This window comes from Polyodon spathula, chromosome 22 (assembly GCF_017654505.1).
Source record: "Polyodon spathula isolate WHYD16114869_AA chromosome 22, ASM1765450v1, whole genome shotgun sequence".
Lineage (NCBI taxonomy): Eukaryota > Metazoa > Chordata > Actinopteri > Acipenseriformes > Polyodontidae > Polyodon > Polyodon spathula.
In genome coordinates this window covers 9,275,805-9,303,393 of record NC_054555.1, presented here as the reverse complement: position 1 = coordinate 9,303,393, position 27,589 = coordinate 9,275,805, and the positions used below count along the sequence as shown (strand labels likewise).

Here is a 27,589-nt window from a genome sequence, read left to right as displayed (position 1 = left end):
TTTATTTGGAATAAATTATTTAACTTGTACAGTTGGCACTCCAATTACAATCCTGTCAATCTCTGCCAATACAAAACAATTTCTTTGCTTTTTGATCATTTTTAATGCTTGTTCTCTCTTGATCTGTATCTAAGTTCTAGTAATAAAGGAGCTATCGGTTAGTCTGTGAGGCATAAATTCTCAATGGCCCTGCTACAGGTCATACTGTAGTACTTGACCCACACTAAAGGCTTGTGTACATTAGCTGACAATGTCAGCCTGAAACGCTTTTATTAGATTGCATTAGATATGATATACCCCCTCAACAAAACTATTTGTATTGGAAGAGATTTTATAACTTACAAGTCCCCAATCATCCTTTTCACGACTTTCTAACGCTGTTATCGATTTTAATGAATTTAACTGTAAAAGTAGTTTATTGTTCATGAATGTACAGTAATCTCATCAATCAATCCTTCAACTGGAAAACATGTTTCACCATCCTACACAAAAGCGATTAATAAATACGCCACATTTATAATGACTTGAATACAGAAAATGGATGTAATTATACTTTTAAAAATGCTTTATATACAGGGGTTCACATAAATGGTAATAACCACCAATCTGAACTCCTACTTAACATTCAAGAACTATTGTTGCGGTCTCTGACAGTGCCAACCCAATTGTTTGAACTGCCGGAGGAGGAGGTGGAGCTAGACAGCGACTTGAATGAAGACCCCTAATCTTGGTGCGTACCAAACCCTTTCTGCTGGTACTCACGTGAGAAGCTAATGTTATAAGATATGTGAACCCCAGTTTGTATGGGCTTTAGCACATCCAGCATTTTGATTAAATCCATGGCAATAGAAGGCCACTATCTTCAATGGATTAAACTAAAAAATTAGAAATGCCTGCCACGGGGTCCCGGAGTGGCTCCCCTGGTGGAATTACAGCCGCGTGGTTGTTCCATTAGGGACAAAAGGAAAAATGAAATCTTGCAACATTCTGATAAAAAAAAAAGTGATATCGGAGAGCCTCACAGAGCACAGACAAACAATTTACAGGTAAAATAACAATTATACAAACTATCAAAAAACTAAATAGCCATACTCATGAAGCAAAAACTTGCCAATAAATGCAGAAGACCTTAATGATCCTTGTGACAGGGTCCTGTTGCTGGTTATTGCGCAAATGCGTGCAGCTTGGACACAGAACAGGAGAAGCGTTTCTGGGGAATCAATTGAGCAGTTAGGCTTGTCTGGTGCTGAGATGAACTGGAGGTCCGGATTGGCTGGGGGGCATGCCGGGGAGGCTACCCGAGTCTCAAAAGGCACCTCCGCCACAGCTCGAGGCGACTGCACCACCATGCTACACTGAGGGGACAGCGTCCGCTCTGCAGAATTAACAAAGACAGTGCCTGCGAAGACTCTGCTCAGCTAGAACCGTCACAACAACCCGGAGTCGCTGTGAGGCCGGGACTTTGGGAGCAACAGCGGTAGGTTAGTTTAGGGGATGTTAGTCCCAAACAGTATAGAGAAGGTTTCGTAGTGTAGTAGCTCCCTGGAGCGGGTCGTCTCTTAATGAGGCTAGCGCTCGCCTTCTGTGGCAAACTTATTTTTAGCTTTGTTTTGTTTTCTTTATTAAATCTGACACTAGGGCTACCATTGCTAGTACCCTAGTAGCAGCATCTGTGTTAATTAAATCTGCACGCTTGTGCGGATTGTCAACACCCACTGCTCTGTGTCTGATTCAATATTATTCAAGGATGACCCACACATGTAACGAATCCCTGTTACAATCTTACACAGTATTTCTTTATAATTAAGGTCCAAAGTGAATGAAAAAGAATGTAAAAAAAATATGGCAGGATCAAAGTAAAATTGTTGAGTTAAATTGTAAAGATCCCTCATAATTTATGCAGTTTACCAAACTTTTCCCATATTAGGAATTTATTGTGCATTAACTACACTCAACCTACAATTCATGATGCTCTCACTATACTGTCCTCTGTTTTCCTATACAGTACTTTGCCATGCTTGAGTTACAGTGAACGAGTATAAGGAGGGAAACTCACCCTTCAAAGTGAAACTTACTGCTGATCTTGCCTAGACACAAATTCAGGAATGGGGGAGATCCCCCTTCCACTGTATGTAGTGTCTGTCCTTTTTTCATTGTCTTTCTTCAGGACAGAGTGCTGTTGGGCCAGACCATACTTTAAAAAGACATACACTTATACCACAAAAATAAAAGGACTGTGTGGATTCAATAGAAAGTAGCAGATGATTTAAAAAAAAATGCCGTAAGCGCTTTTGCAGGCATCCAGATGTACCTTATAAAGGGTTACTAGTTAGCTGGGTTCTTTTTGTTTATTTAAGCGTCTACCCGTGTGGGTAGACGCTGTTCAAGCATACAGAGAGACAGACGTGGTGTTGGGATGTTGAAAACGCCGGCACAGGCACACGGGTTTTATTCACAAACAAATAACAAACGAAAGTAAAATAAAGGTGGTCATGTGACGTTACCAGCGATGGTAACGCACAGAGGACTAATACAGCAAACTGTACAAAAATGCAAAATAAAACACAGTACAATAAACTATAAATCAAATTTGGCGTGAAAATGGCAGGCCTTGCAACAGCCCCGATCACAGCGATCGCCATGCTTTTATATTGACTCTCCGCTGAGACACGCCCACCCGCCTGCTGGAACAGCTGATTGCTTTCAGCTGCTTCTCTACGCAGACTGGTAATCGTCCCCGGCGGAGAGCCACAGCAGCTAAACAATTAATCAAATAAACATGTTAACAATTAACACAAAAACGTACAATAAACTACATAGTTCCCCATGTGCAGGGCTTACGCTTTGCCACACAAGTATTTTTGTTTTTGTTTTTAATGGAGAATACAATAAACAATACTTTGCATATAAAAATGCATTTCAATGTTACAATCATAAGAGAGGAATGTATATTACAAATATGTGCCAAAGCATGTATTTTTGTGACCAAAAAGATGCCTTTTTCACTAAAAGCATTTTGTCCTTCCAAGCAAAGTCATATGGTGACACAGGCAGAAATAATAATGGTAGTGCCTCAAACTGCACTCTGTACACTAACTTATAGCAAACACTAGTCTATAACCCTGTTTCTGAATAGAAGTACTGGTGTATACAAATCCGTCTACACATATCAGAGAAAAATACTGGGCAGTCACAGGAGAATGAAAATCTAATTAAGTTAGAAATTGTATACCTCTTGCTTTTTCAAGTACACTTGTCATAGTGTCAATGTCTTTCTGGCTCAGTTTTCTATCTCTGTTTACATTTTACTTCATAAAGATTTCTTTAGTTTCTTCTGTATAGCCTTTCCTGTTGGAGTTTACAACATTTACCTTTTTGTATAGACCAATTTTGTTTTACATTTACTGTAAAAACACAATTGAAGTCTGACATCTCTTCTAACTGACCATTAAACATAAATCCAAGCCTAATTGTAAAACATCAGTTTACAAATATATAACAAACATGTGAAAATATGCTTTATTTGTTAAAACATGTTATCTTCTGCAGTGAAAGGTTGCCAACTTTTCAAAGACTACCATTGTACCACCAGTTTTACCTTTGAATTTAGTCTGTGGAATATTTTTATTGCAATACTGATGAAATGCATTATAAATTATGCTGTATAAAAATACCAGCCTTTTCTTCTTAAGCTGTAGTTTAACTAGGGTTGTATTGCAAGTCTGAAACATAAGAAAATCATTAATATCTTTTTTTCAGAACATTCAAAGCGTTTATATGCAATTACTTAAGTACTTAAATGTTTTAATTTGATCATATAAACCTGCTAATTTGATGTGGATTTAAAAAAAAAATTAGCAGCAGAATATTTACATAAGAAATGTATATTTAAATTATTTAACAAAACATACTTATCTTCTTGATGAAATCACTCATTTCATACTCTGTAATTTGAAGTGACTGATCACATTTAATTTCTACACATGTATCATTAATAATAGCTAGAAACAGGCTCTATAAAGAAGGAAAACTAGGTTATAAAAGTGTAACTCAATATCAGTGAGCTCTATTGTAGTCTTAGGAATATTTCTTTAATTATTTTTATTTTTTTAAGGCTGCAGCATTAAAGAATTCCTAACGAATTACAAATGTGTGTGTGTGTGTGTGTGTTTTTTTAGCCTCACACCGAAAAACATGAACAAAATGTAAGATATTGTGGGCCATTTGGGAAAAGAAAACTCTGCTATTGATTTCTGACTTCCCTGAAAAAAATAACCCTCTAATTCTTATCTTCATCACAAATTCCAGAATAATTTAATCACTTTAACCAATGCCACCTTGGCTGCCTATAGGGGCCCCGCACCATATTGACAGTGCTGTGACAGGTGTTTCTTGTCTCCAACCCCTTGTAAAAAAACAAAGAAGAGAATTACCAAAAAGCACAAAGAATACAAAGAACACAAAGGTTGTGAAATAAATCGGCCCCAGAATCCTGTTTGCTTGCTCAAGCTCATTGAAGCTGATTTCTCCAAGAATTACTAGAAACTGTGTAAAGCTAAAAGAAAGAAAAAAGTAACAATTAATAATCTTAGTTATAAACACAATCACATTAGCGGATAACCGGGCTTGATTATATAATTGAACACAGCAGTACCTGTACTATAGGTGTTATATTCTACAATTAATATAAATATTAATCATACACTTAAATAACTACGTATGTAACAAATAAAACTCAGTAAAGACTGTACTTTTTACGATAAATCAAATTGATTTTAAGATTCATTACATTAAATAATGATAAATATAAGAAAATGCATTCATTCTTTCTGGTTTTATACTTTATAGAGATCAGCTCAGATCAGCTGAAGCACTGTAACATTTTTGGCAGAATAAGATGTATTGTATTCATGACTCCATGCTTCACTTTATCAAAAGATTATTCAATTTATAGTTTTTTATGTCATACTGTATATACTTACCAAAACTAAAAGCACATCTACGCAGTTCCAACCATTTTTGAAGTAGTTCCATTTTGTTTTATAGAGTGTCAAAACACTCTTGGATGAAAAGGGCAAAAATGAATAGAATTAATAAAACATTGCACAATGCAAGGAAGTAATCATATTTAGAGGTGTAACAGAGATGCTTCACTGAGTAAAACTCCTAGGATGTAAGGACCCCTCCATTGGCTGATGTCTCCGCCACTAACCTAGAAAAACTATATCCAGCATCACAGGACTCAACTATGACAAGCTTTAGCAAAGTAGATTACACCAGGATGAATAGTTAAATATTTTTCAAATTTGAAAGCTTTCAACCGTGGTCATTTCAACACTGCTGCCCTAATACTTTCAATTCATTTTCTTTTCCCCATGGGTGATTAATTGACCCATTTAACATCTAAAAATACAAAGCAACTACAGTGAAAAGAGGAGAGTATAAAAGCTTAAGGTATATAGATACATCTAAATATGCAGCAATGTGTGGCTTGAATCTGATTAGATAAACAGGGTTTGCGTACAATAAACAGGGCAAATATTGAGGAAGTTTTGTCTAGACATTTGATATCATAACCTGCTTTATTTTGTTATAACAAAATATATAATTGTTTAGCTTACAGACCATGCATTTCTTTTTCAAGTATTTACCTGACCCCGCAGAAAAGGGTAAGGTTAGCATTGTAAGCAGAGAAGTCAACAAAGACTGCTCTTGTTGCTCTGGACAGCCACAGGTTGTCTTTGAGATTTTTAATCAACTTGGCACTCCTGCTGTTTGTGCTACCAAGGTTCATGCAAAACCCTCCATTGCTGTAAGTAGCTATCATACTCCAATGGCTTTCCGAAACAGATCTGAGAGCCTTATATTCCCAGCTGAGTGGGTTTAAAAAACAGCAGAGTCATTGAGATCAACTATCTAATTGCCAGAGTGTTCTAAAAACTACAAACACTTATTTACAATGTATCTAGTCCTCCCAAATGTGAACCAAGCTTTGGGGAGCTTTTTATGTTGTATGGCTAAATGCATTCAGACTTTGACTTTAAACTTCAACATTATATATAGGTAGAGGGTACCTGGGCATTATGTTGACTGTACAAGCTACTTGTTTACACTTTTGCCGCTTGAGTTGATTTTATTAAAAGATTTAGCTAGTGGTGGTGTTAATTGCATCCCCAGTAATACTCGCGCTGTCTCATTCTTCGGTCCAAACAGTGATTTATCTTCTTCTTCAGACATGTATGAATCAAAACATTGAGTTATTGAGACAAAACTAGAATGCAAAGGACAGGATTTATTAAGCACTTTGACTTGTTGAATGCGTGGAACTCCCAGCAGCACATTTACATAATAAAGAAGGCTTTCGTTAGGATCTCATTGTTGCACCATGAATCCGAGTAGAGGCCGTCCAGTAAAGGTCCTTCAAAATACTAAACATCATTTTAAAAAGAAAAGAACAATTTGAAATGAACTTGAAATTAAATAACTGCCCTTTTAATAACTGTGCTATACTACTGTTAAAGAATAGGAAAGTGTAGTAAAGAAGAGTGAAAGCACGGGAAATTTATTTATTTTCTGTAAATACTGTACTAACAAAAAGTGACCTTAATACTTTAATCAGGTGAACAAGATGAAGAAATGTTGCAATCAATATTCTCTAACCTACTGTTTCTGTTTTACTATAAATGTAACACTTAGCTAAATAACTTTAAATGCCTATAATATCTTAACAATTTCCACATGCCTATTTCTTATTTCCAAATATCTTCCATGCTTCTCAATGATTTATAGTTGCTCTTATCCTTTTCTGAAAGACTACTTTCCAAGAACAGCTTGGACATGACTTCGGTGTGGTAGTACATGTCAGTGCTAATCTGACCAAAATGTTACTGCAACCAAAAGCAAAATGTTAATGTAGTGAACACCCCCTGGTGGTTGATTAATATATTTTGACAGATAAATCTAAAAATAAATCTCTTTTTCATAGACCATATAAAAATTTTAAAAAATAAATAAATAATGCTTTATTTCAGGGTCCTCGTTTATAAATGTAACAACTAGGCTACTCCCTGACCTTTGGTTTGAATCATTCTAAATGGACCTGAGTTCAGATAAATTATGTTTTTCTCTATTTCTCAATCTGGCAGACCTGTGTGATTTTGTTTTGTCCTTTCTCTTTTCACCCCCTCTACTTCACTGTAAAGAACAGAAGTAGGTTTAGTCATTTATACCCAACAAAGCTCATTAAGAAATAACCTGGGATATGGACTAAGAACCTTGACCATGCTTCCATCCCAGCTATAAAACATGTATTAAACTCAACCCAATTACAAAGAGAGACATACCCTTACATTCCCTGAACTCTCGATAACAAGTAAACTCCCAAAGAATGTCCTAACCAAGTTTCAACAAAATCAGATAAGTGGTTAGATTAATATCCTGGTAGTTGATGATATGTCGTATGTTTAGTAAACTAACACTTTGATTTCTCAAACAGATTACTTACATATGCAGATTTCTATAAGGAAGATAATGTAGACAAGTAAATCCTGTAATGTTGTTTTTATCTGTAGGTCTCTGCTACTAGATTTATGTGCCTGTATAGCTGAAAAATAAAAAAAAACTAAAAGCAATTAAGGTGCTTTACAGGAACCTTTTTTAATACAGTAATGTTTTAAATATGCCATATGCTAAATTATGATATTAGTTCCATAGACTCCCTATAGATGTTTATATATGTAAGCTTTTTTTTTTTTTTTTTTAATAGATTTAGTGTAATCTAACATACATTTTAACATGCTTATGTTTAATAAAAAGGGCATTTGAGTATGGAATTATAATTTAATTGAATTATAAATTATTCAAACATAGTTTTAACATATAAGCATATACCCTATGAAAGATATACTGCATTAAATAAGAATACATTTCAGGTAATATTTAACACTACTGGCACTTTTTTTTATTTTTTTTATTTTGTACAACTGATACAATCATGTAAAGTAAAAGAAAAACAGAAGTGCATAAGTACAGTAGCTTGCAACATTCAATTTGGAATTGCATTTAAAGAAAATGGATCCTCCAAAAACAAGAGATGCTACAACAAAGAATAGGAAACAGAATTCCTGTGGATTTAAGCTGGTGTCAGGAGATTCACAGAAAGCAGAATGCATTGTCTGCCACAAAACTTTTATTATCACATATGGGGGTGAGACTGATTGAAAACGGCATGGTACTACTACTACAAAAAAAAAAAAAAAAAAAACACAATTTTTCAATGTTTTAGCTAATTGTTGTTACAATTTATTAAATGCTAAAACCGATTGTCGCTGAGACAGCTCCAAAAAGCTGTTGTTATTATTATTGTTGATAAGGGTTTACCTAGTTAGCAGCTACAGTCGGCTAATTAATTAATTAATTAATTAATGTTGGGAAATAGTGACATCTAGGAGAGGAAACCTATGAAAAAGTGTTTAAGCACCACTGCTAGGTAGGTAGCTGATTAACTGCTGCCGTGTGTTACCTCGCTGCTAGCTATTATATCGTAGCAGCTACTGAATGTAGAATTGTGTAACGTTAGCTAAATGTGTTGTCTGAACTTACAGCTTTCCGAAACGTCAAGCTATTTTGCGAGGGGTTGAAAATGTAGTGCGCCCTTGGTTTCATTAAAGTAAGTTTTTTTTTTGTTTGTTTGTTTGTTTGTTTTAATTTCGTAGTGTCCAGCAATGTCCCGCAAACGAAATCATGCTGTCCTGAAATTGGACTGGTGTGTCAGTTGGTCATCCTATGTCCTCATCATAACTCCCCATCCATACACAGGGCCCTTACTACCATGAAGCATTATACAGCTGAATTTCTGTAAACTCCATAAACTCGTGAAGAAACATCGCCTGCGCTATCCTGCTTGTCATTTTGAAACCAATCGCTCCCAACAGACCATTCAGTAATTGTTGAAGGTGCTCTCTCTATTGCACGCACTCCAGGTTTAATTATGCACTATATCTACCGCTAGCTGGCAGGAGTAATCACAATGAATAGATAATTTAAACTGCTTCATGTGTTCGCCATGTTGGCTCCACTGTATCTATTGGTTACTTTACGATACCGAACCTATTTGAAACACAATGGAGTCAGTTTCTGAATCGCGGTAAACTCCTTGGCGCATGTCAGGGAAATCTCGTGACTACTTCAAGCTCTGGAGCAATCACAGAGAAGGGGCTTTCCCCTATGGTGTAAACAAGATGGACTCGGGCTGAGAATGCGTTTGGAGGCGTTTTATTTTAAAACAATTCGTGTAAATATATGTATATAAAGGTACAGACCTCAGTATTTTGAGAAAGTAATAGGTGAAAAATACACAGCGCGATGTGGAGGATCAATGGCATCGTGGGGAGAGGTAGACAATTTCTGTTTATTAACTTTACCGGCCGGCCTGAAAAGGCTATTTGTTCAAAAGTATTATTATTATTATTATTATTATTATTATTATTATTATTATTATTATTATTATTATTATTATACGTCCCTGTAGTTGTTTCTTGCATTTATAGATGCATGTTTTATTTTTTTTACAAAACCCTTTTAAAATATGTGATGCATATACTCCCTTTTTCATTTATTTATTTCCTGTGCACTAAAACAACCCACACTGAGTGGGACCAGTTTAATAGTTCAAACAACTATGTGACTATGAGTTGATAATTTACTTTTTTTCGCCAGCCTCATTGATCGATTAATCGCCGTGGTGCCCAATTTGGAGACTCGCGCATTATATTTAGAACATGCATCTTGTCGGTTCTGTTTGAAGGCTTTCATGAAGAGCCAAAAATTTAATATACTTTTTTGCATTAGAATAGTTGTTATCGATTAGGAAATTGGTGGAATAAAGTGTTTCTATTGTACCACTTTGTCAGTTCTGAACCGCTGTCACGTGACGAGTCCTCTGCGCCTCACCCAGGGACACCATGTGGAGGATGATGTGTTGAACTCTTCTTCGCTGTTGTCTACCAGCCTTCATCCCACTGAGAGCAGGTCCGTCTCGTTGTATCAGCAGGTTGGATGTATTGAATCGGTGTAGTAAATTAAAGTAGGTACTAAAGGTTCAGCATCTGTTAGAATAGTATATTATAAAAGTGAAAGTTTATATTATTAATGGCAAAAGTTATTGATTTGCACAATAGCTCTTTAAATATATATTTTTTTGGAAACTAAAAAAAGTCATGGTAAAAATAAGTTAATGTTTAACAGGCGTGCACAAATCAAATCCTCAAGACCAGTGTAGTTTCAGTTCCCTTCTAGTAATATTTTTTTCCTATCTTTCTCATCTGTTTCTGCAGTAGCTTGTTCAGTTCTTCTGGCTCACACAATGGAGAGAATGGGGACCAGCAGCAGAAGGAGAAGACTTTTCACTATTACTCTGCAGGCCTCCCGCGCTTCACTGCTTTGGATGCTGTGGGATGGGTAAGCACAGTTTAGGTTTTATTTTAATTCATTTGCATTTCATTGATATTTTCACCCAAGACTGTTTTAAATAGAAGGGAATTACAATGTACAGGTCCTGAATGTGCAGAGTGATAAATTAAGTTGTTGTTAGTCATGGTGTGTCCTCTAATCTTGTTTTCCAGGGGGCAGCAGCAGTGTTGTTCGTGCAGCTCTCTAGACGCGTTCACTCCCATCTCTCTAACTGCGATCAGAGCCATCTTAGGGAGCCAACTCAGATTTACAGATGTGGATACAGAGTCTTGGTTGATTTGTGTGAGTAAAACTTCCACTCTGCCATTCATCCTGTAATATGACTCGCCATCACATTTGCAGGGGAGATTCTTCAATTTTACTGACCCAAATACAGTGAATCAGCATTGTTTTTTTTTGTTTGTTTTTTTTAGTGACCCGCCAGAGTGTTTTGCCTAGAAGGGTGAATGTGAATTGCCTGAGAAGTTTGGAAAATCAAAGTACAAGCTCTGGGGAATCCTCCAGCTTTACAGGTAGTTCCACTTCCTCTACCACCCAAGAGAGTGCATTTAACCATGATGATTTAGATACAGGTAAGGATTTTCATGTAATAGATATACATTTATTCATGGAAACTAGTGAACTGAAATTGATACACTGTCTTCTGTTCGTTTTAGACAAGGTTCTGGCTGTAGACACTACAGACAATGAAGAAGGTGGACATCGAGAGAACCAGACAGAAAATAAAAAGGTAACTTTAGTGCTTGGTTTCCTTAACAAGTGTCTGGAAGCTTGTTGCTCACTTAAAACGTCACATTTTAAATGTATTTATTGATCCAGTATGTGTTTGTTTTTTTAGGAAACTTTCACACTAGAAGATAAACTAACCTGGGCAATGAAGAACCTGCAGTCTGTCACAGACTCAAGCATTTCAACCATTTTAAACATTATTGGTAAGGAGTTCCAGATGTCTAAATATCTTCATTTTAATAACTTGGGTCTATTTTTATAATCTAAATGGCAGTAGTTCTAAATACTGCAGCTGTTTATGTCTCCATGGGGTGACATAACTAAAAGAAAGAAAAACAGTAGAAAGGAATTCACAATAAAACAGATTTTGAATGTTTGAGTGTTGGTATTGTGTGAAAGATGTTTTTATTTTCAGTAAATAAAGTGCTTTTTATGTGTCGCATATTTTTTCCAAAGCTTTAAAATAAAAATGTATTTTGCCACAGGTCTTGAGTATACTAAAGCAGGGGACTACCGGACCGCATTCTCCTGCTTCAGTATGGCTGCCAGTCAAGGATACTGCAAGGCACAGTTCAACCTGGGAGTGTGCTATGAAAAAGGAAGAGGGGTTGTGAAGAACATGGAAAAGGTATGATTGCAGAGTTGCTATTGAATACTGAGCAATTTGTATGGTAACAGAAGCAAAAAAAAGCAAAGGAACGGGAAGCTGGAGTTGTATCTAAATGATATATTATCTTGCTGTAGAAATCATTTATAGGTGTGTTTCTTCCATAGGCTGCTGTGTATTACAAACAGGCTGCTACTGCAGGACACAGCCAGGCACAGTACCAATATGCTAAGTACATCCTGCACAGCAAAGCAACGGGGGATACCACGGATACTCGGAGAACCATCAGGCTGATGGAGCAGGCTGCTGCTTCAGGCCTTAAAGAGGTGAGTGAATATTGAGACCAAGTGAATTTGTTTCTTGTAGGTAACATACACACACTTCTGCACCAGTTATGACCAAGGATAACGTAGGTTTGCTGAAAATATCTTCACTCCAGCAGAAACTGCCAATTGTGCTAAATTGCAAGGCTGTTTGGTGAAACCTTAAGCTTCATAAGTGAAAAACTAGTGTATCAGCCACTGCCCCACCTCACATGTGGGTTAGAGTCCACAGTACCTATATATTAAGTGTTATGTTATTGTCAAACTGCATTTTCATGGAAGAATGTTTTTACTGGTGTTGTGCAGGCTCAGGCGTACCTAGGAGTGCTGTTTACTCGGGAGCCCTACAGAGACGAGAAAAAAGCTGTCCTATACCTGAAGATGGCAGCACAGAACGGGGTGAATGCTTGTTCATATTATACCAGAAAAACTGGGCAGTGTAGTTTTAAAGTGATACCAGCCAGAGGAATATGTAACATGACTTTTGTGTGCACCTTTTGGCATAGAAAGGTGGCTTGTGTTGCACAGCAGTTTCACCTATTTCAAGTTTTACTGCAAGCTTGATTAGCCACAGCGTATAGGAAACAAGCTCAGGTGTCTTTATTAGACTCCTAGTAAAACCAGGAGTGGATCAGACTGCTGTACAATGGGTTTCTTATTTCCAACCCTTTTATGTATGGCTATAAATATTAACCATTTGCAGTCCATTTGTTCAGCGCTCGTCAGGTCCAATTTATTTTCATGCTCACTGTTTATTTTACACACGCTGTTTAAAATATTTTTTTCAGAGTAAAATAGGTTCAAAAGGCATTTAATCGCAAAAAAACTCAGTACTGTATCTATAGTCAAGCCCCACCACTGGTTCTCTGTATTTTTTGCATACCTCTTTATAGACATGCATACTGAAATCCTCTCCTGATCGCTCGTTTTATCACCAAACTACTCAACAATGTCATCCAAGTCATTATTTTATTACTTTTAACATCTCAAAGCTCTGCAAATACCTGTGAGATTCTTTGAGCACTAGATGCAGAAGCAGCTATGTCCATGTTATCTCTGTAATGCATGGGGCTATGAGATACGCCTTTTTTTCGGTTGCGTTCGGCTCCTATCAGTCTCATTCTGCCTTTGAAAGGTTTTCTCTGCTTTTTCTGGAGAAAAAATGACTAGAGATCTGTGCTTTGTCTTTTTGACGATGTCGGACAGGGCCCGATATTGGACTGATTGTTGTAATGTCGGACCTAGTCCGACATATGACTGCAAAGGATTAAAGATTATATCTACTCGTTTTATTGCAGGACTCCCAGAGTCAGTTTAATTTGGGACAGTGTTATGAGAGAGGCTTTGGAGTACGTCAGTGCTACAGGACTGCGATAGATCACTATCGGCAGGCTGCTGAAGCGGGGAATGGCAAGGCTCAGCTCACTCTGACTAACCTCTACTGCCAGGGAACAGAAGGTGAGGCAGCAAGGAAGTTAACTGCTAGAAATTATGTATTTTGAGGTTTGTTCTCCACAAATGATTTTTCATCTCGTGTATTCCCTTTACAGTTTCATTACAGTACACTGAAGACACTAGCTGAAATGTTTGTCTACTTGACTTACAGTTGTTTCTTCGAGTTCAGATTGAATGTTTTGAAGGGTGATTTTTCTCTTTTCTAAGAAAAGGTGGACTATTTTTTAGAGTACATTTTAAAACTGAACACTATCAAAGTGAACGATATAACAAAACCTCTCTTTTAATTGTTAAATATGTCAAATATTATTTATACACTTATCTTGGTTAAGTACCAGTTTCCTATAATGCCTTCAGCGCTTAAAGCTGCAAAGGCAATATTGTAGGCAGAATTTAGCTGGGTGCTTAAATATAGGTTTAGTTCTGTTAAAGAAAAGGGACACTTTAAGCAAGCCTGTTTTGAATGTCTACTAAGATTTGTTATATTTAATATTTAAACTCACGAGCATGTTTCCAGTTACACTTTTTTTTCCCCCCCCAGAGGATGTGGTTATAAGAACAATCAGATCCTCGCCTTGTATCTCTGCAGCAGGTCGGTTTTGGCTTGGATCGGAAAGACCTTCAGAAACAGCAGACCTCCCAATCCCAAACAACCTCGGCCAGGTTCTGCCCCACTCTTGGAGCACCGGAAGCATCTGCACGATGCCTGTTACCTATTCTATAACAAGCTTTGTCCAGGAGCCACGAAACAAACTCTTTTCACCTAAACCGGCTTCCTGCGTGTGGACGATGGGGGTTGGGTAGGGTGTCGGAACCATTTCAGATGCACTTTTTTTTTTTTTTTTTTTTTTTTTTTTTTTTTTTTTAATGGGTCATATGCAAAGCTTCTGCAGTAAAGGAATTCCGTCCTGCCATCTGACTGTTGTTCCTTAATTTTTGGGGATTATTATTTATGTATTTTGTCAGGTGGGTTCATTTTTAACAAAGGTAGGACTCATTGCAATGTGCCTTTTTTAATGTCAGTTGGTTTTAATGCATCCCTACCCATCTGAGGGGGCATTATGTCCATTTTTATCAATGTGACAAAAACTTTCGTCATGGATTTTTGTAGGGACTTCCAACGGATTAAGGGTGAAACTGTATTTTTCCCCCCCTGTCTGAAACAGTTGTTTTATCCAGAGTGGGTAGATATATTGGTGTATTCAAAATTGTATTCCGGTTTGTTTTATGTACAACCAAGCACAGGGTTTTGGAGATTCATTGTTGTGTGGTGGTTTTATTTTATTTTTGTATTTATTTTCTTAAAAGCACTTAAACTAAGCCTCTACCATTGGGCTTTACTTGTGTTCATATGCTTGAATAGGTCTGTATTGTTTGGGTTCTATGTTGGCGATAAGCGATTGTTATTATACACAAGTCACGCAAATGCCAAAGGACAGTAATAATAAGAAAAGACATGGTAATGCTGTTCTGGGTTTGGAAATATGCACAAGTGTGAAATGAAAACATACTGCAAAATTGCTTTGAAGCTATTTATTTGAGCTGGCTTGTGCAAGGTTGAGAACGAATATCTAATATATCTGTTTTGGATTCCTGGGTGGGTATTTTAACACTGCTCCTTTTGGCTTTGTTACTGTAAAATGACCGACTAATACAAGAATGTATTTTGCAAAAAAATATATATGTATGTAATAATGTAGTGAAATATTTTGATGCAAAGCTATCAATACATTTTTTTTTCCAATTGTGTAACTGGTGTTTATTTTATACTTTATTTACTTTATTTAATAATAGCATTCGTCGTTATTGTGTATTGTAATGTATACAAAATCACTATAAATCCAGGTCGAGCTGAATTGATTACTTTTTCTCAGCAGACAGCAGGTGGCGCCCTTGTCGACGTATCATCATGATCCAAATGAGAATCGTTTGAATGTTTGTTTTCCTGAGCAGTTATAGTGCAGTACAGGGTTACAATGCAAGGACAATATTTAAATATAGTGTAGTTTACAATAAGTGTCAATTATACTACTAAAGTACAATATAAGATGCAACAAGTGATGATTACAACAATGTATATCTACAATGACATAGAAATAGTGCAAGGATAGTGCGTCAGCTGAGGATCCCGCAACATGGTGCTGGGAGAGTTAGATCAAGAGAACTACAAGTGCAGTCTAAACAGGTGTCTTGAGGAGGCCGCAGGCAGTGAGAGACTGGGCAGTCCTGAATTTCTCCGCCAGCTGGTTCCACCAAAGGGGCTAGAGAGGAGAATGTATATTTGCATCTAATACATTTAGTTGTATAATAGAATAATGCAGTACCCAGTTACATTGTCGATCTTGTTAAAGTTAGAATGCACTGCTCAATGTTAGTATATTAAACAGTGTATTTATCTATCTTTAACATTTTGTATTGGTCATGGATTCCCATGGATAGTAAGTGGCTGTTAATTAAGCTTCACTTTTACATTGCAATAGGGTCCCCTACTCCCCGAGTGATGTGGCTGTTGGTTGTTGCGCTGCCCTTGCTCCCTGTGATTGCCACGCTGGTGTTCCATTACCAGGAGCGGGTGGGGGCGCTGTGTCAGAGCGTGTTCCATAGGAGGAAGGTGAGCAGCTTTGCACAGAGGTCATTGGAGAGCCGCACACACAGCTTCATCCTGATGAACTCCACACACGGGCAGCCGGAGAGCGTGCTGCAGACCTTTGAGTGCTAGTCTCAAACACAGCCCACCTGCAGCATCGGGCAACAGAAAGTTAACCCACTGGATATTAAGTACATGATAATATCCATGTGTTATAATAAAATCCAAATCCTTTGTCTCATGCAGCAGGAAAAGTACTGTGAACCCCCAACCTTGGGCAATAATGGGGGGTAACTCGTTGGGTGTGACCAGTACTGGCACCAGGTACATCCCCACCTTTCTTCAGGTTTGACCATGTTTGATAGTGAGTTTCCAGTGTTCCCTCTTGATTGAATCCGTCTCATGTTTGCCTGATACAATACATGGCAACTGATTACCAGCCTCTGATTGTCACTCATTAGACCTGGGTATAAAGGGAGAGTCTGGAGCACTTGTGGAAAGGCCTTAGGAATCCCCTCCTATGTTGCTGCCTGTCACCTGAACGGATACTAAGAGGCCTGTTCTGCTCTCTCACAGTCTTCAACTCACAAATGAAAGCGTCTTGAAAGTTTCGTAGGCTTTACCTTTGTGTTTTGGTTAAAAGTAAGGTGATGTGCAGTGGCCACTACTGCAAACAGTTTTGCTGTGAGTTCACCATCTCTGGTGTGTTCCAGGGGAGTTTCTGGACAGCGCAGTGAGCTGGGCCGCCCCTCTGCAGGCTCTGGAGCTAGGCACACACTGTGGGTACTCTGCTATCCGCAGCCTTAGGCTCCTGCCCGCGTCGGGGAAGCTGTACACCGTGGAACAGGACCCAGGCACAGCCAGTTTGGGAGAGGAGATGATCATGGTGGCTGGATTCAAACACTCACAGGTGAATAAAGACAGCACACAGAGTAGTCTAGTGTTTAAACATTGTGCACAGAATACAAAGCACACCCACAAACCCACCAATGCAGCAACCCACTCTGCCACTCTGTTCCATGACTCAGATACTGATAATCAGATGCTGCCAGCTGTTATAAATCGTGCCAGACTGTTTAATGGTTTTGCAATTCAAAGTTGGATTCCGGTCTTTACAGGAAATTCATTAAAACACTGCCCTACCTAGCAGCCTATTGTGTCTCAATTTTGCCAAGCTATGAAGGTGTGACCCTGTATGACTGCAGGATGCAGCTTGCAGCCCACACTTACTTACAGGACTCGTGTTTGTTCTTCAGTTCCAGCTGCTGGTCTCCCCGTCATCTACAGCCATTCCCCAGCTGCAGCCCCAGTCTGGGGTGCAGAGCCTTGACCTGGTTTTCATGGACCATGATGTGGCTCATTACCTGCCTGACTTGCGGGCCCTGGAAGAGGGCAGGCTTCTAAACAAGGGTTGCATCATCGTGGTCAATAACACCCACCTTCCAGGGGCCGAGGAGTTCCTGTGCTACATTCACATCAGCTCCCATTATTCTGTGTGCATCCAGGCACTGAGCATGCAGGAGATCCGCTGCCAGCCAAACAAACACCACAGAAGAGCTTACTGTTGCACTGTCAAATCAAATGGTTACTTAAAGATCACCAGCAAGCAATTCACTTTTGGTACTACCTCCACTCTTACCTGCTGTGGCCACCACTACAGCATACAAGTCTATGATAAAAGGCATTGTTATGTGTGCATTTAAACAAGCTCATCCTTTTGTGAATATGTGCGCAGTCTGTGTCAACAACACAGTTTTGAAAGTTTACTGCTGTACTGTATTCAATTATGACAGCAAATCAAAGTTTTAGGAAGTGCAAATATAGTACAACAGAAGGGAGTATTAAAACTGGGAATGCATTGTTCAAACTTTGAATTAGAGTGCAGATTGACTGGTAATGTTAACCCTAAAATAATTTTTAAGAGGATGTTGTAATTCATTCAGTTTGCCATGAGAGGGCATCAGCAGAACAAATTTCAGATAAAAAAAATAACAGTAGAATGTAACTATTCTATGTTATCGAGAGAGTTAATCAGAATTTGTACTTTTTTTTTTTTTTTTAATAAACAGAATATTAAAAAGTGCAATCTTTACATGGCAATACAGAAGTGTTTAAAACATCAGATTTTTTGAAAATATACATCCTAGATTTGTAGAAAAATAAGTTATGTCTGCGGGGGGAGGCAGACAGCACCTGCAGTATATACATTAACTAAGCATTGTTATATTTGTTGCATTTATAAGACGATAAGTTACGTTTTCTACCAAATATGTACTGTATTATGAAAAATCTCATTGATTTTGCTATTCTAAAATCATATTTTGTTTTACACTTGTATTTTAATACTGTACACAAAAAGGAATGAAAACTTTTAAATAAAGATGAAAGTAAAATATAAATAAAACTGTACATTTTTTAACATGCACATGTAGGACATTTTACAGCCTTGGTACCCAAGAGATTCCAAGCTGCTCCTTACTTACAGTATGTGTTTGCTTGCACAGGGAAGAGGGCCCAGTTCAGATGTAAACAAACATCAACTATAAGATTAAATAACAGCAGTCTCTATAGGCTTGTGGTCGTTGTACACACACATGTATATCAATAGTATATTTTCCATCTCTTTATAAATAGTATAGGAGACTGAAATATTTCCAAAGAGTTTCCCCACAGTGTACTGAGGAAGTTCAGCTTTAAGTTGACTCTGCTGTCACCCCCCCCCCTCCCCCCCCCACCCCCCCCCAGCCTGCTCTGCCTCTACTCTTAAAATGTCCACAAAGCAGGCCCTGGACCTGTACATATTACCACTGTGACAAATCACATTTATGGGTGTAATATGCCCAAGTTTAACGTGTAGTTTGGAATTGTACCAGCATACTCTCAAAATCAAACTAATTGATGGATCTCTAAATCTCTTGAAGGGTCAGCTTTATCTTGTGTTTTGGGTGAGCCTCTAGGAACGTTGCCACCCCCTGTTGCTGCCCCTTCCAAACCCAGAGAGCGGCGGTAGGCAGCAGAGAGTCTGTACAGCACTTCAGCAGAAGTCCTGGGATGAGAGTCTCCCTTCTGAGTGAGCAGCATCTCAAAGAGGGTGCTGACCTCGGAGATGAGGTGCCCGGAGATCTGCGAACTCTCGCCAGGGGCCTTCCCAAAGGTGGAGAAGGAGGCAGCTCCGTCAGCAGCTGGGGGAAGAGCGGGGGTCTCTGGGGAAGGGGGTCCATCTGGGACAAAGACATTCTCCCTGTAGTCTGTGGTAAGGGGCAAAGACAGGCGAGCCATCCAGGCTGGATCAGGGAGGTCCATAAACACATCATCTGGGAGGAAAAATAGCAGTGTTCAACTAAACATTTAGATACTACATTTCTGTGTTGTTAGTTGAAAAGGTATTTGGTCAGCTTTATAGTTTTTCAGTTTCTATAGTACAGACAGAACTGAATGTTAGCTTGATGAACATAATTATAAAGTTTAAAAGGTAAAGGTAAACAATATGCTTCTAAATTAGCATTAGCAGAAATGTTTTTCCAATCTACTTGACTTTGGTTCTGAATTTATGATTGAGGTTTTGAAGTTATGCAGAAGCCTTGCAAGCAGGACCTGGTGTTGGTACATTTTTTTATTTTTCACCAGCAGCATGCAATCCGCCAATTCCAATTGTGGACATGGCTCAGAGAGCCTAATGGGATCGATTTCAGAGCTCATTTTAATTGCACATTGGTTCCTTTGTGTAACTTCTGTATAACCTTGTATATTAGTTCTTCTTACCTGTCTGAGTCAGCAGATTATCTAGCTCTTCAACCAGAAGGGGGTCAATGGGAGAGTCCCGCCCAGTTTCCCAGTCCATATCTCCAGCCTCACTCTCACCATGACCACTGTCCTTGGTACTCTGCCAGTCAGCATCCTGTGCACCAGACCTGTAGAGGAACACAGCAGAGGAAACATCAGTCATGCAGATAGTCAGCACACCCTCACACTAAGACAGTGTGTTCTGTCTTGGATATAAAGCTGTTCACACTGCACCCTCACTCTAAGGCTCTCTGTTCTCTTTAAGAGTTCCCTGTAAGAAATGGTTAAAGTTCACTGGTGGGGCAGGATGAGGAAATTATGAGCCCTGTTTTGTAATCATCTGGTGTCCTGCAGACTGTAATACTGATGAATGTTGAATTAAGTGCCCAAAACAGTGTATTTTATGTGGTTGGGTTCCTTTAGTTTTATAGCAGTATATTCTTACTAATTTCACTATATTTTTAAGCCTTGCTTATACCCAGTATGTCCAAGAAAGATAACCGCATAAGTACAATATTATGGTAATGTGTGGAAAAAACAAAGAAATCTCATGACATTACTTTAGGCAAACTTAAACGTTAGGTTTTAGCCACCTGAATGGTTTCCCCCTTGCCCTGTATAGCAATGCATGTACTTTACTGCACAGTGACTCATTTTGGAAATTTAAGACTGAGTCCACTCTGGAAACAAACCCTTTAATCAGAATAACACCAACGCACACCCATTGGTTGGGTTAGGGTTAGAAGGGTTAGCTTTAGAATATTTCAAATAGAGATGTGGCTGCCCAAGCTGTCCTTGCTTTGGATAATCATAGTGCCCAGTCAGAGACCTTTATCAAGCACTAAGAAATGTCGTCCTTCATTATGCTCAGAATTGCAGGATATTTAGTTTAATAAAAACTCTTTCGATCCAAGGCAACACATTTAAAGGGCTGGTTGGACCTAGCTTTGAACCTTGCAAGTTTTGTTTCCATTCTTTCCTGCAATACCACGTAACAAGAAATAGAAAAATAATAATAGCCAAGTCAAATAACAGTTTATATCACAGGATGAACATGCTGGCCAAAAATAACCAATGCAGAGAAATGCAGAAAGCCAAGTAATTAAAGCAGCTTGAGTAATGTAAAGAAACAAATTAAGAGTGAGGGTTGCAGTTTGAGTCATTACAAACACTGTGTTTAAACAATAGGGAAATAACAATGAGGTCCTCACCTGCCAGCTCTGGCTGAGTACTTATTCCCCCGGAAGTTGGGTTTTGGCTGGAACTGGCCCCGGTGTAGTAAGGAGAGCAGCTGGGAGACTTGCTGTAAAACAGGAAAGCCCGTTGAGAAGAAAAGCACCCCTGCTATATACAGCCTATTCTTCCACACGCTTCCTTCCAGGATGAGCACTGCACACATTGCTATTTCAGACTACAATGGCCATTCAGTCTCTACCTGAGCCTTCCACGACGGGGTCATAAAATTTTAATGTAAAGGAGGCATAAATCTCTCTGCCCTTCCATCTCTTATAAAATATTAGCCTAGTTTACATAAAAGAGTCGGCACCAAATAAGAATCATATTTTTGCATTAATTTTTTTATGTTATTTTCAAGTCACTGTTCTTTCTGGATTCATTTTAGAATCTAAATAAATCGGTTTGCTAGATGGTGTTCATTATAACTTGATTAACTTGATAAGCATTTGTTTTCAGGAAGTCAAAGTCTATGCTAGTTTGTATATTGTCTGGCATGCGTTGTCCTATTTCATTCTAAAGCTGCTGTGACATCTGGCTGAAATGAAAAGAAATGTCATGCAAAATGCCAAAATAAACACTTGAGAATTTATTCTCAGATTTCAAAGATTAAATCAGAGACAAATATGGAAACTGAACTGTTTCAAAACAGAACGGAACATTTTAAAATAGCTTGTGTGTTTTGCGCTAGTGGTTTAAAGCAATGCCTACTTGATGTATAGTAGCTAGCAGATGTAACAAGAAGGGGAAAAATAATAATAAACTGTGTGCACACGTGTAAAATATCTAGGATTAACTTGACTTAATATATTTCAAACTCTAATATAAACAATAAAGATTTTTTTTATTTTAGGTTGTATTCCTTAAAGCTGTTTTTATTACCCCAACATTAATAAAACACACTAATTATTTCAAATTTGAAAAAATAAGTTATATTGTATTGACAAAACTGCACGTGAACATAGGGTTATATTCACAAGCATTTCAGAATTCTTCAATTCCAAACTGTTTTTTTTTTTTTTTGTATGTTTGTTTGTTTTTTAATCAGATTGTTTGTGATTAATTAATGTTTACCTCAGATAATGTTATTTTTTCAACATGCAATTTAGGTGTAATCCCTACTGTCCTGCCTGTAGCTCTAGTTACATTTCCATTGCTCCCAGTCATAGTCTAGTTTAACTTTTTTTTTTTTTCCTAATACCTTTTAACCACTTTTTCAGAATTTTGGATTGCTAGTGAAGTGCACCAGTAGTCAATTAAAAAAGGATTTGAGCAGTTTAACCATTTTTTAATGACATGTAGTAAATACAAAACAGCATTTTATATTATCTTTCTGATTAAAGTTCTAAATTAGGTAAATTATTGACCCTGTACACTTGGCTAAAACAGTAAATCCTCAATTGTTAACTCTTGCTATCTTTCAGCCCATCATGCCCGAAACAGTTGCCCAGTTTGTCTCTGTGATGCATACCTGTACCTCTGTGGACGCTGCAGTGAGTTCAATGGGGTTGTACTCTGCTAAGGCAGCCATGGAGATCCGGACCAGATTCCTTAAGATCTGCTGGTGGTCATCTTTCTCTGTCCTCAACTTGGAGTCTGCGTTCCTCTGCCTCCTGAGAGTCCGAAACGGGGGAGAGGCAGGGGCTGAGTCTGGTTCTTCCTGTGCACTGTGCTGGACTGCAGCCTTTCCTGGCAGCTTCAGTGTCCCTGTATGAGGCAGAGATGCCTGCAGCTGAGCTGCGGGGCCCTCTGTTTGGTGTAACTCCATATTCTTGGGCTTTTTGAGAGTCCTGTGGGGGTTAGCCGGGGTACGAGGAAGAGTCCCACTCTCCTCAATGTTGTGAAGTTTGCGGAGAGTTTTCGGCGGTGATAGGGGGAGAGTGCTATTGTTTTCTGGGAAAGTTTGGTTCCTAAGAGTCCTGCTGAGGGATGGAGACAGGTTGAACTGACAAGGAGGAAAGGCTTCCAGGGCATCCAATGTCAATGTTGACCCAGCTGAAGGAGGTCTGCCTGGATCTCCCCCAGCTGGCTCCTCCTGCCTCCCTCTCAACACAGGAACTAAGTGTATGTCTGCCTTCTGGATCTGTTTCTGTGGACGCCTAGGGTGCCTGGTGTAAGTGGACTCAGCCTGCCTGCAGTTGTAAGCCCGGTTTTCACGTTTTTCATTCCGACAGAAAGTGGTCACCAAGGTTGCTGCCAAGACAACCAGAAGACAGAAGGCCCCAAAGCAGATGGCTATAGTCAAGGGAAAGCTCAGTAGTCCATGCTGGCCAGGAGAAGAGTTTTTGAGATGGTCAAAGAGACTGAGAAAAGTCAATTCCAAAGAAGCTCGAGTGGATAGTGGTGGAGAACCCAAGTCCCGAACAGTGACCTCTACTACAAACATTTTTCCAATCAGCTCTGTAACATTGCTGATATTCACAAAGATCTGTCCAGTCACTTCATCTATTGAAAATAAACTATCCCTACTTGCTATCTCATAGCGGAGCTCTCCATTTAGGCCTGCATCAGCATCCTTGGCTTTGACAGTTGTTACTAAGTAACCATCTGGTTTCTCTTTTGCTGCAGAGTCGTTACTCTTTGGAAAAAGCTCGAGGAGGTAATTAGTTAGTGTGTCTCTGTGTTCACTAGCAGCCTCTTCCACCTCACTGACTATCTCTCTCTTCTCTGTGTTGACAGGGATGCTAAGTGCTGCCCTGTGGTTCTTCAGTGCTGGGTCCACAATCAAAGGATGGTTATCATTGACATCTTGGATATTTATTAAGACAGAAGCACTGCTAGACAGTGGTGGTTGCCCATTGTCTGTTGCCTCCACTATGAGTGTAAGACCTTTTGTTTGCTCAAAATCTAATGACTGCTGAGTATAGATCATACCATCTGTGGGGTGGATGATAAAGGGGGCAGCTGGTTTTCTTAGATTTGTGGAATCCTTAATTGAGTAAGTGACATTCCCACTGAGGCCCAGGTCAACATCGTGAGCTTTGACCGTAAGAATGTAAAGACCATGGGGATTGTTCTCCTGGAAAGAAACCTCATAAATACTCTTTGAGAACACAGGTGCGTTGTCATTTTCATCCATTACATGTATGGTGAGGTGCTTTGTCAAAGAGAAGGATGGGATGCCTTGGTCCTTGGCCACCAGAGTGAGGTTGTACTTCTCCTGCCTCTCCCTATCCAAGGTGGCATTGGTCACTACCATATAGTTGTCTCCATGGGTCCTCCTCAGCCGGAAATGGCCCAGCCCATGATGGACTTGGCACTGGATGTTCCCATTGAGCCCAGAGTCAGCATCAGATACCATCACTAGGGCAAGGAAGGTTTCAGTAGCAGCACCCTCAGAAACCATGGCAACATCAGAATCTGGTGGAGCCCACATGACATGTATCTTGGGTGCATTATCATTAACATCCAGGACTTTGATATGGAGTTTGCAATGGGCAGGGATGGGATTAGGCCCCAAATCCCTGGCTTCGATGTCAAGCTCATAAGTATGTCTTTCCTCATAGTCCAAAACTCCTGTTACAGTCACTGTTCCTGTTTTGGGGTTAATATTGAAGATGCTCAGTACTTCTAAAGGGATATGCTTGCTAAAAGAATACTCAATTTCTCCATTGGCCCCTTGATCAGGATCGGTGGCCTGAAGATTGATGATGGTGGTCCCTGGCATTGTGTCTTCCTTTAGCTCAACGGAAAACAAGTTGCGTTCAAAAACTGGACTGTTATCATTAGAATCCAAAATGTTAACCCTTACCAGCATGGTCCCACATTTGGGTGGATTTCCTTTATCACAGGCTGTCAGAAGCATTTCACAGGAAGACTGAACCTCCCTGTCCAGTGCATTGATGACCACAAGCTGCCCATGTTTGGTTCCTTCTGACCGGGTGAGGACATCTAATTGAAAATGCTGGTTAGGGGATAAGGAATAAGTATGCAGAGCATTGGTGCCAGCATCTGGATCCAGCGCCCTATCCAGTGGTATTGTGGTGTGCAGTGAGGCACTCTCTGAAATCTCAATTTCCTGCTCCAAGCTTGGAAAAGTCGGACTGTGATCATTTATATCCAAGACTTCCACCTGTAACTGCAAAAGCTCAATGGTCCCTCCTTTCCTATACAGTATATTAAAAGGAATCAAACAAGGGCTGGTATCCCAGCAAAGGACATCTCTATCCAGACGATCAGCAATGGAAAGAATCCCATCTTGTAGTCCAACCCGGAATGGCAAAGCCCGAACTGGCTCAACAATTTGAAAATCCTCCAATGCTTTATTCTCCCCTTCTAGTCTCAGATCATCAGCAATCTTTCCAATCAATGTCCCAATGGGCACTTCCTCTAAAACCTTGTATTGAATTGTAGGGGGAACAGAATCCAAACAGCAAACACCGTGCAAAAACCACAGAAGCAGTATGGGCAGCTGAGCAGCTTTAACCATTGCTGATCAATTTATAAGACCTAAATAACTATTACTATCAATTCCAGTTGTTCATTATCCATCTAGTAATGCAGCGTGGCCATATCCTGGCACTGCATTGTATAATTGTTTAAAAACTTCTACACACACACAAAAAAAATCAGATGTACCAAAGCAAGCCAAATTGTTTTGAAACAACTATAACAAAAAAACACAGATGAGGTATAAAAAAATAACAAACAAAAATTCAAATGTTTTAAAAGTCTTTTGATTGATCCAATATGGATTAATGAAAAAAAGATATCAAATTGTTAATTAAAATATAATTAGAAATTAAAATTAAATTAAAAGCTCAATGTTAGCAACGTAAAACCAGAAATATTTAAAATAGGATATCAACGCTGTTTCAGAAACAAAGTTAATTCAATACAACTGGAAAAGTTAAATAAATGTTTAAAAGATGCAAAAAGTTCCAATGGTCAACCCAAATCAGTATAAAGATATAATTATATGTAGTCAGAGGTATAGACTTACACAGCTGCCCATTTCTGATTTATGCTCTCTGGATTTTGCAGTTCAGGCAAGAAGTTAGCTTAAAGGAGACAACTTAAGTTTGTGACACACATGAACATAAATGCAACCAGATTGAGATGCAGGGACCAAGTGTGGAGCAGGCAGACTCCACCTTTTCAAAGAAAACACCCCCTCAGGAAACGGGGCAGGAGTTAAAACAACATGTACAGCTTTTAAAGAAACATTATCCCTTTTTTTCTCACAGGTTGCTGTTGCCCCCTTTGTTTAGAAACTGGACTAGTTTGAACTTTACCAATGAATCCTGAACTGGAATCTACAACCTTTTCGAGGACTCAATAAAACATAACAGTTTCAGTGTTGTATCATAAAACACAGACAAGAAACACAGAGCTGGGGAAACTGGTGTTTACTCATATCTTTAAGTCTATTATGGATTTTCATTATGATTAAAATGTATTTTCAACTAAATTAATTCTGGATTCAAGGGCTAGCAGTATTTATTGAGTACATACACCTATGCCCAAAAGTTTTGCATCACCTAGAATTTTAAGACAAAAATCTATATGAACATAATTGATATATTTTATTTAACATCATGTAATCAAAGAAACTACAAAATTAAATTGCAAAAGTCTACCGCAAGTCATAATAGTAGTACAGTATTTCATGTTAGATTTCGAAATGTCACATTTTTCAATTTTTTCATTAAATTTATGGAAAACTACTTCTGGCCATAGCTGTACATTTCCAGGATTAGTAAACCAGTGAAGGGTAGATTTTAAATACAGATGTGTTCTATTATTCATTACAGGACTTTTTCACAAAACCTTAACTTGTTTAGAGGCTGGTAACCATGGTGCTAAATATGTCAACAAGAACATATTCAAGAATATAATAATAACAAACTTAATTTTAAGAAATTAATTGCTGTGTTAATCAAGGTTGTCATGATAATTGTTTTGAAGAGTTCCATTTATACCTGAAACTTTTGATGTTTTGAAAGCTAGTGTTTGTATTATTATTATATCAAATGAACAATATCAGCTCTTCAGATCTTGTAACACACTTAATTTAATATAAATAACTCACAAGTAAAAGGTTGTGCTTACAAACCCAAACACCATAAACCTTGGTTTATGTGTAGATGATGGGAGAGGGCAAACTTGTTTGTTTAACAGCACTTCATTGAACACTGTATGGTGATACCAGGCTAAAGAAAACAGGTGCTAAAGGTGTAAAAGTTCATATTAGGTCCAATTGAGCCATTTATAAAATAACTCCCCGTCAGTGAAACAGCTCCACATGTTTTTTTTTGTTTGTTTTTTTAATAAACTAAGAATTTTAAGAGCAATGCTGCTGTACTTCACTACCCATAATCACAAGGGTCAGTAATCTTTGGGAAAGGCAGGGAGATCTAGTAAATCTTTTAAACAAATACAGTCTGAGAGTCAGAGAAATTG

The 27,589-nt window shown here is 38.5% G+C and overlaps 2 protein-coding genes and 1 pseudogene across 5 annotated transcripts; 2 read left to right on the top strand and 1 right to left on the bottom strand.

Annotated features, from left to right (window-relative positions):
• Positions 1 to 9,202: 9,202 nt before the first annotated feature.
• Positions 9,203 to 15,333, top strand: dele1 (DAP3 binding cell death enhancer 1). 3 transcript variants are annotated; one of them, XM_041223817.1, is made up of 12 exons: positions 9,203 to 9,394; positions 9,912 to 10,029; positions 10,335 to 10,458; positions 10,623 to 10,752; positions 10,884 to 11,042; positions 11,127 to 11,200; positions 11,309 to 11,402; positions 11,685 to 11,827; positions 11,974 to 12,132; positions 12,436 to 12,528; positions 13,428 to 13,587; positions 14,174 to 15,333. In XM_041223817.1, the coding sequence occupies exons 1-12, from the start codon at positions 9,364 to 9,366 to the stop codon at positions 14,386 to 14,388; spliced, it is 1,500 nt and encodes a 499-aa protein (XP_041079751.1). In that variant the 5' UTR covers positions 9,203 to 9,363; the 3' UTR covers positions 14,389 to 15,333. The 3 variants fall into 3 exon arrangements, with proteins under 3 accessions (XP_041079751.1, XP_041079750.1, XP_041079752.1); XM_041223816.1 differs by having other exon boundaries at positions 14,126 to 15,333; XM_041223818.1 differs by having other exon boundaries at positions 13,428 to 13,632; positions 14,126 to 14,211.
• A 574-nt stretch (positions 15,334 to 15,907) lies between these two features.
• On the top strand, positions 15,908 to 18,886 carry LOC121297412 (annotated as a pseudogene).
• Positions 18,887 to 18,999: 113 nt separating this feature from the next.
• LOC121297571 (protocadherin-12-like) lies at positions 19,000 to 25,874 on the bottom strand. Of its 2 annotated transcripts, none has more exons than XM_041223944.1 (4): positions 22,665 to 25,874; positions 21,166 to 21,257; positions 19,934 to 20,082; positions 19,000 to 19,485 (listed from the first exon to the last, which is right to left on the bottom strand). In XM_041223944.1, the coding sequence occupies exons 1-4, from the start codon at positions 25,614 to 25,616 to the stop codon at positions 19,058 to 19,060; spliced, it is 3,621 nt and encodes a 1,206-aa protein (XP_041079878.1). In that variant the 5' UTR covers positions 25,617 to 25,874; the 3' UTR covers positions 19,000 to 19,057. The 2 variants fall into 2 exon arrangements, with proteins under 2 accessions (XP_041079878.1, XP_041079877.1); XM_041223943.1 differs by having other exon boundaries at positions 22,659 to 25,873.
• Positions 25,875 to 27,589: the final 1,715 nt, after the last annotated feature.